Raw genomic sequence first — 18,808 nt, forward strand, 5'->3', positions numbered from 1 at the left:
ACCATGCAGAGAGGGAAGGGGAGAGTGGGCATTGGGCACTGCTGCTGCTGGCTGCACTACGCCAGATATGTCAGACATTTCTGTAGTCTTGGCCAGAGATCAGCTAAGTGCAAAGGTGGTGACCGTGGCTTATGCAAACTCTTACAGTGACATCCTTATTTTGTCCTAGCAGTCTCGGTGACGATGACCTAGGCAGCTGTCTAAAGCTGAAATTATCAAAAAAAGAGATTATCAAGAAAAAAAATCCTAAAGCCTCGGATACACTCATATAGGTTTTAATACAACAATTCAATCATTGGTACACTTAAAAATATAATTTCTAAAAATGTATCAAAATAAATTAATAAAAATGTATGAACTTTGTTATCGTTATATGTGGGCAACTTTGAATATAAACTAGGCTAACTGAAAATTGCATGCAACATTCGCTGGGATACTGGGCATATAAATAATTATAAAATATAGTATAATAATTAGAATATTCTCTATACAATCTTTGCAATAGGTAACAATGTCAGTCCCTGAATTAGTTTTTTACCTCTAACGTATGTAGTATTGAGGACCAATGTAACCGTCCATATCATTTTTGAGGTATATGCCGAGGATGAGTCCATCTCTTAAATACACTTATCTATAGATACATTATCTTGATGGTACTGAGATACCCTTGATGAAGCAATCTTTGAATCACAAAACTGATTCCATTTTCCCTACAATATTTTAGTTTGTTCTTTTAATAACTATAGTTGATTTATACATTCATACTAGTAATTAAGTGGCCAATGGTTTGATCTGCCACATGTAGAATTTTGATATCTACAGTAGTACTCATAAATATAGTAACTACTGAAATATCTATAAATACATATGCTGATTAATAACACGCTTTCTGCCTGCTTCACTGATTGGTCCCAAATTATGGACTGCTTTTAAGTGGAATCTTCGGTCAAGGCTACTGTGAAGCTGGTCAGGCTGGAATGCATCATTACCATAGTTCAGGATAACAGTCTTCCATCCATCATAATTTGGATCAATATTTTGTAAAAGTTCCCTGAGGAATCAGTTGCTCTCTACTGAATAAACTATATACAAGCACACCATCGGATAAAGGAACATTGCAACAAGCCATCAATCTTTTACAAATCAAAAAGAAGTTCACCAAAAGTGAGTGACAGGTCAAGCCGTTTGTAGGTGGTGACAGGGGCAGGCCTCTAGAAACGGGGGAATGGAGGTGCGAACGCAGGCATGCCTGAGTGTCCCAATGCCGTTACAGAGGCGTGCATATATTATAGGCAACGTCATTGTACACGTCACCTAGTCGAAATACACACTGAAGTGATCGCAGTGCTTGCGGCAGGGTATAGTCATCCTTAAGCACTGCGATCGCATCCGATGGTGCTCGACATACCAATGGTTTCAAGCACTTTCAGGAGATGAGCTGCGCAAGTGGGTGTCTTAAGAATGACTGGTGGGCGTCTGCATAAACATAGTGATTGCACTCCAAGACATGGCGGGCATGCTAATGCCTTGCAGTGCAATCACCTGCCTTGCTGGGCGTGCTCTGGATTTGCATACGCATTGAGCTAGTGTTCGCATCTAGCGAGAGGGTCTGAATGACCTCCTCAGTGCCTAGTGGTTATAGGCAATTTTGACACAAATACAAGAAGGGGGTGAATGTAGCCATATGAATTTATGGCTAAAAAAATACATGAATATAGGCCAGTGGTACAGGACACACACAAGGGTTAATATATAAATTATCTGAATGTTTAATAATAGGTTTATACTATAATCATTATAGAGAAATGAATGTAAATAATATAAATATATGTAATTACATTTTTGTATTGTGAACATATAGGTCTGGGGTATTAGCTAGTGCAGCGGCACGAGGTAGTTTAGAAAGTGCCAGAAATGGCATGAGCTCTGACCAGTGGCAGTTAGGTGGCCAGTGGCAGTTAGGTGCGGTAGGGGTGCTCGTGCTGCGGGGGATATAGGGATGCTGGCGCAGCACAGAGTCCAGTCTGCAGTTCCCCTAACAGTGCTCATGCTGGGAGTCTCTCTGGCGCTACTTTAGGAGTGAACGCTAGTAGCGGCAGCGGCCGGGAGCTCCAGCACTGAAGCCAGAGTGGGCATTACCTTTGTGTTTGCCGGAGACAGAGCTATGTGTTCTGGCTTGGCTCCAGCGGTAAGCTGCAGCAGGAAGCCGCATCATCGGAAGGGGCATCCCCTGATCTGAGGTCACGCAGGAGGCGGAGAGAAGGAGAGGCGGACCCTGATGTGTGAGCAGGAGCTGGAGATACGCTGACAGCCTGAGAGCTACGGAGTGTAGCCAGCGCTTCAGCAGTTGATACAGTGTAACCCTTTCAATCCCTGACAGCTATCCAGAGTGGTTGTGAGTACTATAAAACCCCACACCACACTTACAAGCATCATTAGTAAAGCAGACTGGCATAATTTATAAGTATATAGCAGGGGATATATCAGAGAGAATCCTTTTCTTGTCAGCAAGGCACTATGAATTACGGGATATAATACTGCTATATGCACCTGTATAGCCAACGCAGGAGAAAAGTATCAAATAGAAGAATGATACAATTGTAGCAAGATTTTACACGTCTATAGTACAGTGTGAATTCTGATCTCAAGTTTGGAATTCAGAATAGGAGTATTGCAGTAGATAAAGCACTGGCTAGTGCACTCTAGAGACGTATATGTATATCTTTATGTAAATTACAGATTTTCGTACATATATATAAGCCCTAGAAGGATGCATAAACTTGGATAAATCTGGGGCTCATCCTATAAACTTATTCTTTTGCCTAGGATAATCCTGGATTCTACTCTTTAGGACTAAAGCTGCATACACACACGACGATTTTTTTAATGAACGATTTGAGTAAAGGATTTTTTCCCTTGACAAAATTTACTAAAATCGTTTACTAAAGTTGTTCATTTACTAAATGTCATGAACGATTTTTATGAACTACAAACGATTTTTGCATATTCCCTTAATGAAAATTGTTGAGTTGACAAGTCTGACTGAACGACAAACTACAAATGACAAACTACAAACGTGAACGCGCATGAACGATAATCATTCATCGTTTGACTCAGAAAGTGAACGATTTTTGCCATCAATTATCATTAAACGATATCGTTTAACGATAATCATTAAAAAAATCGTTGTGTGTGTATGCAGCTTTAGACATTTTAGTTGAAGAGACAGGACTCTTGATATAGACTCATCTTCATTTATTCTCTTCACAGAATTAACTATTATATATTTTAACTGTGAATGTTATTTACAGAAATCCATCAGTATAGTGTCATTACAGTGTAGCAGATTTATTGCATGGGGAGGGAATGTTCATGGGAATTGTATTGTGATATTACCTGTCTATTTATGTGTATACTTTGTGAGGCCTGATATATGATGACAATATATGTATAAAAACAATAACCGTGTATAGAACTACTTGCCTTAAGGTATCTGACGGATGTCTTTCATCAGGAAGCTGTGAATGAAGAAAGGAGACAGGTGTTGATTTAAGTGCAATGTATAAGTGTTGATTTATAAGTACTGTGTAACTATTTGAATCCAAACAAAACATTTCATTATACAAATTATATATTAGGGCAACCCTAGGATAGCCCTAATAAAATATCCTAGGTGGAGGCACACAATATAAGGATAAAATATATACATATATAGCTACCATCCTTAGAATTGGTGGGGCTACATTTGGAGGCACTGAGCCGAGATCTACACTCAGGAGAAATGGAGTATTTTAGCGGAGCAGATTTAAGGGCATGGTGCCATAGGAAAGGAGTAAACCCTAAACAGTATTTTGGAGTAGGGGGAAACTTTTCAGAATTTACTGACGACTATATTACAAAACAAGTAAAATCATTATATGGGGTTATACAGCCACATATTATAGATAAATGGAGGGGAGATTTGGGATTGGTGTGCGTAATATTGATAGAGACTGAGAGAGATTTAGACCCAAATCTAATCCCAATGATGATGGTGGCGGACAGCATGTCAGGGAGGAGATGGAATATTATTTGGCCTAGTAGTGGAGAAGATGAAGAGGCTGAATCATCTCCCTTATTAATTGACCCCAATTCTGTTGGAGATAATGTTGACCAGGGGAATAATGGAGAAAAGGATAGTAACATAAATAATGAAAAATTAGGAAGCCAATTTGAGACCATAATAGATAGGGTTGTAACTCAGCTAGAAAGGTGGCACTATGAAGGCAGCTATCGTAGACTAAGAATCTTTTCAGGCATTCAACCAGTTCCCGTAGGGGAGGAAACTTTTGAAGCCTGGAGGGAGGCGGCCATACAACAAACCGAGGAGTGGAAATGTCCCGACTATATTAAGAAACAAAGAGTGGTGGAGAGCCTTAGGGGACCTGCAATGGGAGTTATACAGGCCACCCGGCGTAGTAATCCAGATGCCACTATTGAAACTTATTTCGAGGCATTGGACTATGCCTACGGAACCCTGGAAGATGTGGGAGATCTCATTTCCAGGTTGCACCATACTTTTCAGGAACCTGGGGAGAAATTAAGTGTATATCTATTTAGACTAGATAAATTGCTGTATAAAATAGTAGAGAAAGAGGGATTAAAAAAAGAGGATATCGATGAAAATCAAATGAAACAACTTTTGAGGGGTGCTTTGACCACTGACCCAGTGGCACAAAAAAATTAGATGCTCCGAAATTAAGAAAACCCCACCCTCTTTTAATGAGCTTATGAAGGAGATAAAACAGGATGAAATGCTCATAGAAATGCGGGAAAGTACAATAAAGAAAGTTAAGGTAGTGGTACCTGCTCTTGAACAACAGTCATTTGAAGAAAAAATAATTAAGCTAATGGAGGAGCAGAATAAAAAAATTGACCAATTCATAATTTCACAAACTTCAATGCCCCCTCCCAGAGGTATCTTCATTAAAGCCTAGTAGAGGTATGGGTAGAGGGGTTAGGCCTGTAACTAGAGGATGCTTTAGATGTGGGCAGATGGGACATCGAGCATATCAATGCAGTCAGAACCCTGGAACCAACAATAACACCTCTGGTACCCTTGGTAATAGTGACTGTAGCAGGCCGGGAAACGGTCGGGGGAGGTCTGTGGTCCCCACACAGGCCCCCTAGAAATTAGCTTGAGTGCCATGGGGAGTACATGGTGGAGTGGGATCCTACCTGATGGTTTAATGGGACCCTCCCCCATGATGTCAGCAAGAATAAATGGACATCCGTGTGAAATTCTGTTGGATAGTGGCTCACAGGTCTCTATCATTTTTGAATCTTGGTATAATGAAAACTTGTCTGAAGTTCAAATTCAGCCATTAAATGGATTAGTCATTTGGGGACTGAGTGCAGAGAAGTACCCATATCTAGGATACGTACAGGTGACCTTGGAAATCACAGACCCAGTAGAAGGGAAATTGCATGTACCATTTGTTGCATTAATTTGCCCTGAAATCTCAGAGAGAAGAGATAATTTACCCATAATCGTGGGTACTAACACCAAACTATACCATTGCCTCTCAGAGTGGTGCAAAAATGAGGATAGAGGGTCTGGATCCCATGTTTTGACTCTACAAGTAGAAAAGGGGGAAGAGTCTAATCAATTTATTACTTGTTTCCAAGGAAGTGATATTCCTAGTATTAAACAAGAAGAATTAATAACTGAAATACAGAAGAGGGCCCAGGTTTTTTCTGCTGGAGACTGGGATTTAGGTAAAGCCAAAGGGGTTGAGCATAGTATCAGACTTAATGATGAAACCCCGTTCAGAGAGCGTTCCCGCAGAATAGCGCCTGCTGATTTCGATGATGTCCACCATTATTTGAAAGGATTGCTAGAGAATCAGGTGATTATAGAGTCTCATAGTCCCTATGCATCCCCTATTGTGGTGGCCAGAAAGAAAAGTGGAAAAGTAAGGATGTGTATAGACTATAGGACTCTTAATCAGCGTACTATACCTGACCAATATACAGTGCCTTGAATAGATGAGGCATTGGATTGTCTCCAGGGTAGCAACTGGTTCTCCGTTTTGGACCTCAGGAGCGGATTTTATCAGATACCTATGAGTCCCAATGATAGAGAAAAGACCGCTTTTATTTGTCCATTGGGGTTCTTTGAGTTTTTGATGATGCCGCAAGGAATCAAGGGAGCCCCAGCTACATTTCAGAGGACAATGGACAGAATTGTCGGAGATATGAACTATAGGGAAGTAATAGTTTACCTTGATGACATCATCGTGTTTGGCAGTACTTTGGAGGAACATAACACTCGTTTACTCAAAGTTCTAGATCGGCTAATAGAAGGAGGACTAAAATTGTCGGTGGATAAATGTCATCTGTGTCAATCCTCAGTAAAGTACCTTGGACACATCGTTAGTCGTAACGGGATAGCTACAGACCCATCCAAGGTCGAGGCAGTAAATAATTGGCCCCATCCTACAAATTTAAAGGAACTGCGGTCATTTTTAGGTTTCTGTGGATACTATCGCAGATTTGTGCCACAGTATTCAACCATTGCCAAACCATTAACTGATTTGACAAAAGGTTACCCCCCTGTGAAGAACACTAAATTAGGAGAGTTGGGAAAGAAAAATAATAGCTCTGAATCATATCACCAGCCTAATGAACCATTTGGAGATCGGTGGACACAGGAATGTGAAGGGGCTTTTCTGAAGCTTAAAAGTTGTTTAACTCAAGCACCTGTGTTAGCATATGCAGACCCTAATCTGCCATATACCCTTCACACTGATGCCTCTCAAGGGGGGATAGGGGGAGTACTGTATCAAAAACAACAAGAAGAAATGAGGCCTATCTCTTTCGTCAGTCGGGGACTTTCAAAAAGTGAAAAAAGATATCCCACTCACAAATTAGAGTTTTTAGCGTTAAAGTGGTGTATAGTTGAAAAATTCCATGACTATTTATACGGAGTGTTTTTTGAAGTACTGACTGATAATAACCCATTAACATACATTCAAACCACTGCCCGACTGGATGCAACTGGACACAGGTGGTTATCAGCATTGGCCTTGTACAATTTTAAACTGAAATATAGGCCGGTATAAACAATATAGATGCTGACTCTCTATCACGAATTCCTAATCAGTCTGCGAGTTTCAATCAGGAGGAGTGGGTAGAAGTTCCTGCAGGAGATATAAAAGGAATGTGTCGGATGATGAAAGTGGGAAATGGAGGGCAAGAACTAATAAGCAGTCTAGGTGCAACGGGAGCAGCTATACCACTTTCTTATTGCTGGCTTAGTCTGGTAGAGTTGGAGGGAGTACCAAGAATGAAACATCAGCAATTAATTGAAGAACAACAACATGATCCCAGTATTAGACATGTCATAGCACAGATGCAGATGACCCAGAATACTCACCTTCCAAGTTGCCAACCATGGACACAGGAGGTGCAATTATTATTGCGGCAACGGAAAAACTTAGGGCCTGATTCAGAGCCGCTCGTAAGCGGCCGCTCGTTCGTTCCGAGCGATGTTAACCCAACTGCGCATGCGTACGGATCGTTATACGCATGCGCTAACCAGTCAGTGCGGCCGAAAATCGTTTGTTCGGTATATAGCAAATGCCTGCTACTTTGAGTGACAGAATGAGGCGTATGTGGGTGGTAACAGGGGAAGGTGCTTGAAAATGGGGAGTGGAAATCAGAACGCAGGCGTGCTTAAAGGTCAAAACGGGCGTTTTATGGGTGTGCATATTTAAAACAGCAGCGTCATTGACCACGTCACTGGGTTATTTTATAGTCAGAACTGCTCGCAAAATTGTGGTAGCAAACACCAAATAACGAGCAGTTCATACGCTGTATGATGTACTCGATTAATCTAATAAATAGCGGACATGACGTATGGTGCGAGCGGCCAGGGGGCATTTTTATCAAATAAATGAGCGTATGTTTTGCGCGCTCGTTCAGACTTAGAGGTGGGAACAGACTGCAATTTGCGAAGGGATCATTTGAATAGCCACCACTTGTTTTTGAACGAACGACCGCAAATAGCGAACGGCTCTGAATGAGGGCCTTAGTTTTAAAAAATGGATTGTTATGCAGGAATGCTAAAACCACAAAGGAAAGCAAATCCCTTCAGATAGTCTTACCAAAGAAACTACGTCCAGTTATCCTACAGGCATTACATGACAATCATGGACACCTGGGTTTTGAAAAAACCTTAGGACTAATTTTGGATAGATTTTATTGGCCTGAAATGAGGGGTGAGATTGAGAACTATTGTAAGAACTGCGGAAATTGTGTTGTATGTAAATCCTTGCCTACTTGTACAGCTCCTTTAGTAAATATTCAGAGTAATGGACCGATGGATCTGGTGTGCATTGATTATCTGACTTTAGAAGTAGAAAAAGGAAAGAAATGCAACGTACTGATTGTCACTGATCACTTTACCAGGTATGCACAAGCCTATGTAACTCCAAATCAAAAAGCTTTTACAGTAGCAAGAACCCTTTGGGATAAGTTCTTCATACACTATGGACTACCTAGCAGAATACATTCGGATCAGGGCAGGAACTTCGAAAGCCATCTGATAAAGGAACTGTGTTATGTCTGTGGCATTTCCAAATCTAGGACTACTCCGTACCACCCTCAGGGTGATCCCCAGCCGGAGAGATTCAATTGTACTTTGTTAAACATGTTAGGGACTCTAAATCCCTTAGATAAGTACAAATGAAAACAGTTTACAAGTAAATTGTACCAAGAATGAAGCTACTGGAATGACACCTTACTTTTTGATGTTTGGGAGAGAGGTCAAATTACCAATTGATATCTATATGGGGATCTCTCCTGGTGGAAGGACTTCTACTTCCCACACTCAGTATGTCCGTGAGTTAAGAGAGGAGTTGAATAAAGCATATGATCTAGCTAATGAGACAGCTAGAAAGCTTGGAGAGAACAACAAAACCTATTATGACAGGAAGGTCAGAGATCAGGAATTATCTCCAGGTGATAGAGTACTCATCAGACATTTAGGACAACCAAAGAAATTAAAAATTGCAAATCGATGGAGAGAAAATCCATATGTAATAATAGAAAAATTCTTGGGTCTACCAGTTTACCGGCTTAAGCCTGAGGATGGATCTGATATCATACTTACCTATCATAGACAGCACATACTCCATATAGGGTGAGATGTACGAATGGATAAATTTGCTAAGGAAGACAAACTCTCCCACTGTAAGTCAGCAAATAGAACGAAGAAACTAGTAGAGGTCCAAAGTAATGACCAGCCACTGGAGGAGGATAGCGAAGGAAATGAGGATGATGGGAAAGGTCCTGGCTGTTATTACAAAGATAGCGTGAATGATAATCTATTACTTTCTGAACCTGAAGGACATAGCTCACATGACCTTTGTTATCCTGATCCCATGGAAGAAGAATTTATTTCTCCTTTCTCCTGTATTTGGAACTAATGAGAAGGATATGGAAGAAAGCATTCTTTATAGTGGAAGGGAAAGTATTTTAGAAAGGCCTAAGAGACAATTAAGGCCTCCTCTTATCTTTACATATGATCAATTAGGGAATCCCAGGAACACTCCTAGAGTTGTAAATCCTAATATTGTACTTTCCTGGCCCTACTTTGGATATCATGAGGAAGGGAGAAGTGGATGCCCTTATGCATAAATAGGAATTTTGTGGTGATCTGTTTAATAATGAGATCACCAGGGGGAGAATGTAGCCATATGAATTTATGGCTAAAAAAATACATGAATATAGGCCAGTGGTACAGGACACACACAAGGGTTAATATATAAATTATCTGAATGTTTAATAATAGGTTTATACTATAATTATTATAGAGAAATGAATGTAAATAATATAAATATATGTAATTACATTTTTGTATTGTGAACATATAGGTCTGGGGTATTAGCCAGTGCAGCGGCACGAGGTAGTTTAGAAAGTGCCAGAAATGGCATGAGCTCTGACCAGTGGCAGTTAGGTGGCCAGTGGCAGTTAGGTGCGGTAGGGGTGCTCGTGCTGCGGGGGATATAGGGATGCTGGCACAGCACAGAGTCCAGTCTGCAGTTCCCCTAACAGTGCTCATGCTGGGAGTCTCTCTGGCGCTACTTTAGGAGTGAACGCTAGTAGCGGCAGTGGCCGGGAGCTCCAGCACTGAAGCCAGAGTGGGCATTACCTTTGTGTTTGCCGGAGACAGAGCTGTGTGTTCTGGCTTGGCTCCAGCGGTAAGCGGCAACAGGAATCCGCATCATCGGAAGGGGCATCCCCTGATCTGAGGTCACGCAGGAGGCGGAGAGAAGGAGAGGCGGACCCTGATGTGTGAGCAAGAGCTGGAGATACGCTGACAGCCTGAGAGCTACGGAGTGTAGCCAGCGCTTCAGCAGTTGATACAGTTTAACCCTTTCAATCCCTGACAGCTATCCAGAGTGGTTGTGAGTACTATAAAACCCCACACCACACTTACAAGCATCATTAGTAAAGCAGACTGGCATAATTTATAAGTATACAGCAGGGGATATATCAGAGAGAATCCCTTTCTTGTCAGCAAGGCACTATGAATTAAGGGATATAATACTGCTATATGCACCTGTATAGCCAACGCAGGAGAAAAGTATCAAATAGAAGAATGATACAATTGTAGCAAGACTTTACACGTCTATAGTACAGTGTGAATTCTGATCTCAAGTTTGGAATTTAGAATAGGAGTATTGCAGTAGATAAAGCACTGGCTACTACACTCTAGAGACTTATATGTATATCTTTATGTAAATTACAGAGTCAGAGGATTTTCGTACATATATTTAAGCCCTAAAAGGATGCATAAACTTGGATAAATCTGGGGCTCATCCTATAAACTTATTCTTTTGCCTAGGATAATCCTGGATTCTACTCTTTAGGACTAAGACATTTTAGTTGAAGAGACAGGACTCTTGATATAGACTCATCTTCATTTATTCTCTTCACAGAATTAACTATTATATATTTTAACTGTGAATGTTATTTACAGAAATCCTTCAGTATAGTGTCATTACAGTATAGCAGATTTATTGCAGGGGGAGGGAATGTTCATGGAAATTGTATTGTGATATTACCTGTATATTTATGTGTATACTTTGTGAGGCCTGATATATGATGACAATATATATATAAAAACAATAACCGTGTATAGAACTACTTACCTTAAGGTATCTGACGGACGTCTTTCATCGGGAAGCTGTGAAGGAAGAAAGGAGACAGGTGTTGATTTAAGTGCAATGTATAAATGTTGATTTATAAGTACTGTGTAAATATTTGAATCCAAACAAAACATTTCATTATACAAATTATATATTAGGGCAACCCTAGGATAGCCCTTATAAACTATCCTAGGTGGAGGCACACAATATAAGGATAAAATATATACATATATAGCTACCATCCTTAGAATTGGTGGGGCTACATGAAGAAGTCATCGTATATGCCAGTTGAGGTCTGCAAAAGTGCCCACAAATTGGAACATTTGTAATGGTACCGTATCAGCTATTACTGAAAAGTTTAAGGACTACCTTGTGTCACAGTCATCTTCATGGAAAACAATCCACTTGCCCACTTACAGACAGTTTGTCTGGGAGTTTTGGAGCAAGGATCAGTATCGAGGTTAGCTAACTTCCAATATACTATTAAATATAGAGGTGCAAAGTCTAACAGCAACCCTGATGCTTCCCGTTTGCCAGCAATAGATGAAAAAAAGCAAGGGGAAGATCATTGGAAAGCCATAGATATAACTGCTTTCCATCTATTTGCCAGTCAGGTGGCAATCTGTTACCTTAACCAAAACATCTTCTTTGGAATCATCATCTAGTAGCTCAAAATGCAGTGAGCAGGATTTGAGTGGAATTGAGTATATGGTGAAAGTCCATTACTGCAAGAATTTAAAACAATTGTCATCTCCAGGAAAAAAAATTCAACAAGCTAGAGAAACAAGAGGTTAATCCTGAACTCATCCAATTTTTGAGACAGAGTGATAGATTAAGTATCAAACAGTGATTGATGGTTCAGTGCAGTGTGAACCCAGTTATCCACTGTTACATCATTCAAATTATAGTAACACAGCAGAAAGCACATTTACTACTGCAAGCATATCACAATGAGATGAGACACTATGTCATCCAAAAGACTGAAACTGTCTTCAGGAAAAGATCATTTTATAATTTTAGGATGGAGTGTGTTCAGACAATGAGACAGTTTGCCACATGTGCTGTGAGGAGAAACATACAGCCTGGGTAGAAACTTAAAACATCTCCACACCATCCAAAGTCATCATCAATTGGAGATTGTGAACATGTAGAATTGGAAAATATCTATGATGGTTATCAATACGCCCTAACTATAATCGATCATTATACAAATTTGCTGCAGCCATCCCTGTATGAGACATAAGTGGCAGAACAATGGCTGCAGTGTTTTTAAAAACTACTGACTAATCAAGATCCCATATTTGAATCTCAACTCTTTGCTGAGCAGTTTAAATAGGCTGGTCCATTTGAATTTGATGCCAACTTGATGTCAATGGTCAATCAAGTGCAACCACAATTAGCCAGTGAAACCACATTCCCACTCTATGGAGCAGGATGCGATGCTTGCAGGGGGGAGATAAATCAATGCCAAGTGCCCCCACTCTAGGATGTGGGGCGAGATGCCAGTACAATTGACTGCCTGTATATTTAGAATTTTCTACCTTGCTGTTACCTGTGTAACATAATTTTCTCATTCTCATCTCTCATAGCGGGTATAGTATGAAGTGTCAATATTCAAAATGTTCACATTCATTATGTCAACACCATAATGCTGGCATGGTCTTAATGTCACTTTGCCTCTCCGAGAACTTTGATCAGCAACCTAAATCACTATCTAACTGCTCCCCCCTGACTGGCTGCTGACTGTGTGTAGTACCCTATAGTCTAGAACACTTGTGGCTCTATCCCAGATATAATCCTTTCAATGCAGTTGGCATGCACAGGAACCCTAATTTTGCACTATTTTTATTGGGAAAAGATGCCATCACCAGCTTCCCCTGCAGTAATAATATTCAACCTGGCACCTTCTGTAGTCATCAACTATTCAGTACATTGGCAGCATAGACACAGTGCAAATTATAGAAACGCAGGCATAGATATGCTGTCTCCACCTGTGCTCTGCTCCCAACTTCTTTGTGAGTCTAGTGCTGCTGTCAGCTATTTAATCAGCTCAACTCTCCTCCTCTGTATATTCTTTAATGTGCTACATACACACCCCCTGTACATTCACCCCAAGAGTTCTTCATAGTTCTCCACACACGCCCCTTTTGTGAGTTCTTCAGAGTTCTCCACATACACTCCCTGTAAATTATTTGATGTGCCCAGCATACCTTAGAATGCCACATTATTCTCTCTCTAACTCTAGTCTCCTTTTGGCTTGAGTCATCTGACAGGCAAGTGGCAGTGTTACAATAGCATCACAACTTGACCTCAATGTTTCTGGGAGCAGACTCAGCAGGCATCTCGTTGATTAAGGAGGTGCCCAGTGGGTGCCATCTGAGCAAAGGTGGGCAGCTGTGGCAGTGCCTCCCGGGGATCAAGCTATGGTCTTGAGCAGAGTGCATATTGAGGACATTGGGGCAATAGAGGAAGCCACTGTCTCCATTGTCTCCATTGCCTTCGGTACTTATACCACTACCATTGAGCTCAGGTGCATCCTGTTTCCACTGATCATCCTTGAGATGTTCCTACATCTTAATTGGAGTCCACCTGGGGTAAATTCAGTTGATTGGACATGATTTTGAAAGGCATACACCTGTCTATATAAGGTCCCACACTTGACAGTGCATGTCAGAGCACAAACTAAGCATGAAGTCCAAGGAATTGTCTGTAGACCTCCAAGACAGGATTGTCTCTAGGCTCAAATCTGGGGAAGGGTACAGAAAAATATCTGCTGCTTTGAAGGTCCCAATGAGCACAGTGGCCTCCATCATCCGTAAATGGAAGAAGTTCGGAACCACCAGGACTCTTTCTAGAGTTGGCCGGCCATCTAAACTAAGTGATCGTAGAGAAGGGCCCTAGTCAGGGTGGTGACCAAGAACCCGATGGTCACTCTGTCAGAGCTAAAGCATTCCTCTGTGGTGAGGGGAGAACCTTCCAGAAGGATAACCATCTCTGCAGCAATCCACCAATCAGGCCTGTATATTAGAGTGGCCAGACGGAAGCCACTCCTTAGTAAAAAGCACATGGCAGCCCACCTGGAGTTTGCCAAAATGCACCTGAAGGACTCTCTGGTCTGATGAGACAAAGATTGAACTCTTTAACGTGAATGCCAGGCGTTATGTTTGGAGCAAACCAGGTACCTCTCATCACCAGGCCAATACCATCCCTACAGTGAAGTATGGTGGTGGCAGCATCATGCTGTGGGGATATTTTTCAGTGGCTGGAACTGGGAGACTAGTCTGGATAGAGGGAAATATGAATACAGCAATGTACAGAGACATCCTGGATGAAAACCTACTCCAGAGCGCTCTTGACCTCAGACTGGGACGACGGTTCATCTTCCAGCAGGACAACGAGCCTAAGCACACAGCCAAGATATCAAAGGAGTGGCTTCAGGACAACTCTGTGAATGTCCTTGAGTGGCCCAGCCAGAGCCCAGACTTGAATCCAATTGAACATCTCTGGAGAGATCTGAAAATGGCTGTGCACCGACGCTTCCCATCCAACCTGATGGAGCTTGAGAGGTGCTGCAAAGAGCAATGGGCGAAACTACCCAAAGATAGGTGTGCCAAGCTTGTACCATCATATTCAAAAAGACTTGAGGCTGTAATTGATGCTAAAGGTGCGTCAACAAAGTATTGAGCAAAGGCTGTGAATACTTATGTACATGGGATTTCTTAGTGTTTCTTTTTTATTATTACATTTGCAAAAATCGCAAAAAAATTTTTTACATGTTGTCATTATGGGGTATTGTGTGCAGAATTTTGAGGACAAAAATTAATTTATTCCATTTAGGAATAAGGCTGTAACATAACATATGTGGAAAAAGTGAAGCGTTGTGAATACTTTCCGGATGCACTCTATATGCAAAAGTGATGAACTATCATACCGTATTTCTCAGTAAAAACTGTTTTTCAGCTAGAGTAGTGTTCTCATACACCGTTCGTCTATAAGCCATACTGCGCAAGATGCCCGGCATGACTGAGGTGCTCTGAGAGTTTTAGCATACCATATAGTTCCTTAATTTGTCCCTCTTATACCGTTTACTAGAGACATTGGGTTGCAACTTTAACTGAACAGGAATTAGTTTTAAACATGTACACACAGATGAAGTACAACAGAACTTGGCGTGAGAAAAAGATACGGCTGATCGCATCAGAGCCCTTCTTACACAGATTCAGACTAATTAGCACACAGATTTACAAATGTTGCACATGAAATGCATCAGTGTAATCTAGCAATGTAGTTTTGTCACTCCCAGTTGTTTTATCGAATAAGAAACACATTTTGACCGTGCAAGACACTCGGCCGAGTTTTCCAGAACCTGATGCATCGAAAGGGGATATTTGGTGTGATATGTGCAACAGTGTATAAGGACACAGCTATATCTACAGTATGATGTGGGACCAGGATTGCTTTTCTGACATTAATGATAATGTGTCATTTCAGATATTACAACCTCTAAATTATTGATTTAAATTGCCTTTTAGAAACTTATTTAAGAGGTGTCACACTGTCAGCCCTGTCTGAAAACTTGAACTAGCATACAAATAGATCTGCTTCAGGGGTGTAATATATTTGCTTCAGGGGGGGCCACACACCACACACCCTGCACCAATTTAAAATATTCTTACAGTACATCTCCTTCGTCCTGAAGCTGTCTGCTGAGCTGCAGAAATCACTGGAAAAATGGCCACAGCGGCAAATTTCCGGTGGTTCGCACATGCTCAGTAGAGATGTCCCGGAACGCGGCACTGGAGCCATGTTCCCAGAGACCTGCTCCTGCGCAGTAGACTCTGGCACGTTGAAAGAGTCTTCTGCCTCGCCAGAGAGGAGTGGGCCCGATCAGAGCCTGCACATGGGCTCCCTCCTTTCTTAAAGCGCCTTTGATCTGCTTCCAGTCTGAATAAGTAAAAACAACTATTGTGACATATAATGAAATGTAACAGTATATATTATATGTATGACCATTCACCCTCCTATTTTATATGTATGACCATTCACCCTCCTCTTTTATATTTATGACCATTCACCCTCCTCTTTTATATTTATGACCATTCACCCTCCTCTTATATGTATGACCATTCACCCTCCTCTTTTATATTTGTATGACCATTCACCATCTTTTTTTAGATGTATGACCATTCACCCCACTCTTGTATATGTATGACCATTCACCCTCCTCTTTTATATTTATGTCCATTCATCCTCCTCTTTTACGTGTACAGTATGTCATTTCACCCACCTCTTTTATATGTATGACCATTCCCCATCCTTTTTTATATGTATGACCATTCACACTCCTCTTTTAAATATGTATGACCATTCACCATCCTTTTTTATATGTATGACCATTCATCCTTCTCTTTTATATGTATGACCACTCACCCTCCTCTTTAATACTGTATGACCATTCACACTCCTCTTTTAAATATGTATGACCATTCACCATCCTTTTTTATATGTATGACCATTCACCCTTCTCTTTTATATGTATGACCACTCACCCTCCTCTTTTATATGTATGACCATTCACCCTCCTCTTTTATATGTATGACCATTAACCCTTCTCTTTAATACTGTATGACCATTCACACTCCTCTTTTAAATATGTATGACCATTAACCCTCCTCTTTCATATATGTATGACCATTCACCCTCCTCTTTTATATGTATGACCATTCACCCTCCTCTTTTATATGTAGGATCATTCACCCTCCTCTTTTATATGTATCACCATTCACCCTCCTCTTTTATATGCGTAACCATTCACCCTCTTCTTTTATATGTATGACCATTCACCCTCCTCTTCAATATGTGAAAATATTTTTCAGAATAAATTAATATTTTACAGTCTCTGTGATTCAGTTTTAAAAGAAATGTATGTGAACAGGACGAGTCATATTCAGCATCAATGCTGTACGTATATATAGATTATTGTTTTTTTTAGTACATCTGCAGTGCTTTATATAAGCATGATAGGGCAACAACAGACACAACCATTATCATTTATCACTCGGTGAGTGGGTGTTAGTGATGTGACTACATTACAGAATGTCAGATAAATCTCCATGGAAACACTTAATCACTGACATTTAAGGTCCTCTTACTAAAAGGAAGCTTACTGTGACCTATTGCTGTTATGAAACAAATCATAATGACTCACCTGTATGGCTTTTACTATCTGGCATCTGCAGTACTAACAATAAGTTGAAACAATCTTTTATCTTGCTATTGATAATTACTTTTACTTATTGTCCATCACTGAGAAATAAAATATACATTAAGAATGATGGATGTTTTAAAAGAAAGAAGAAAAGTGTAGAATATTCCAATGGCTAACTTAATGTTTTTAATATATTATACGATCCATGTATTATTTTTGAATGTATGTTTGGATTACATCATTCTCATGTCTAGAGTCCATAAGATTAACAAAAATACTGTTACCTTATGTATCAAGACTTCATTCCTTTTAGATTGTGCTATGCTTGCTTTCTGGCTCAGTTGGGTTGATGTACAACTGATGAAGGGGTTTGCAACCCCAAAAACTGTTGTGTTATCATTGTGGAACCTGCTACTTGATGTAGTCAGAATAAAAGTGGCAAGGACTCACCTGAATTTTAAGCAGAAAGACTATTATTTTTACCTTTGTGTGACATTGGAACCCAAACTGGAAACATCCTTTATGAGCCTGTGAGCACCAAGCAGTGAAGGGTTCGGCCAATGAGAGGAGTGCCAAGACAGAGCTTTGCTTTTACTTACTTTCTATTTCATGTCAGTGTATGTAGTTGGCTTGTATCATGGTCCCCTCAATGTACAGCACTGCACTGATGGTGCTTTATAAATAAAGCATAATAAACTTATAATACTGCATATTTTCAAAGTAACATATATTGGCAATGCAGCGCACAATCTGTATTAGGATTGGGTATTGTGCAAATTAACACAAGGGGACATACTGTGCATAGTAGACATTACAGGTACAGTGATACAGTATGACATAGCAAAGAAGAGAGTGGCCTGGAAATATAGTGGTATACACCACAATGTGTCCTCTTCTCTGTATTCCAAAAAAAATCTGCTAATTGCTCAACAAACTACTGTACCCGTGACCACTTGTAACTTCACTGAGTTTACAATTGGGTTCTATAATGGTGCAGCTACATGAATTTAGCCTTTTTTCCATGAAGTGATAAAAAGGAAATGTTACTGATGTGATACTCCCGGATTCCTATTGAAGCCTATGTACCCTGTAATGCCAGAGGTCAACACTTGGTGGCACTGTGGAGCGAAATAAGGGCCTTCAGGCAAATGGAATAAAACTTGTCTGGTCATGCGCAGTTGAGTTGAGAGACGTCAATGAGCAGAGCTGGAAAGCAGGGTTGAGGTGTCAAAGGTTTTATTGAGGAGACTGGGCAAGCAACAACGCTGAAGAGGTGGCAGAAGACAGGGCCACTGGGGCCCGCTGTGTGAAATGCTGGGACCACAACTAAGTCCCGGCAGTGTCAAAGAGAGAGAGACAGCGTGACATCGGTGGGGATTGCAGAGAATCAGTGGAGGCTGACAGT

General features: G+C 40.7%; 1 protein-coding gene across 1 annotated transcript; it reads left to right on the top strand.

The window, feature by feature from the left end:
• Positions 1-4,027: 4,027 nt before the first annotated feature.
• On the top strand, positions 4,028-4,726 carry LOC148539289 (paraneoplastic antigen Ma1 homolog). Its single transcript, XM_088451564.1, has one exon. It carries the CDS (start codon positions 4,028-4,030, stop codon positions 4,724-4,726), a length of 699 nt encoding a protein of 232 aa, XP_088307690.1.
• Positions 4,727-18,808: the final 14,082 nt, after the last annotated feature.

The sequence above is a fragment of the Taudactylus pleione genome, unplaced genomic scaffold, assembly GCF_031769625.1.
Source record: "Taudactylus pleione unplaced genomic scaffold, aTauple2 ptg000026l, whole genome shotgun sequence".
Classification (NCBI taxonomy): domain Eukaryota; kingdom Metazoa; phylum Chordata; class Amphibia; order Anura; family Myobatrachidae; genus Taudactylus; species Taudactylus pleione.

What these genes read in the sequence shown, in the direction of transcription:
- LOC148539289 (XM_088451564.1), top strand. Translation starts at nt 4,028, where the DNA reads ATGATGGTGGCGGACAGCATGTCAGGGAGGAGATGGAATATTATTTGG.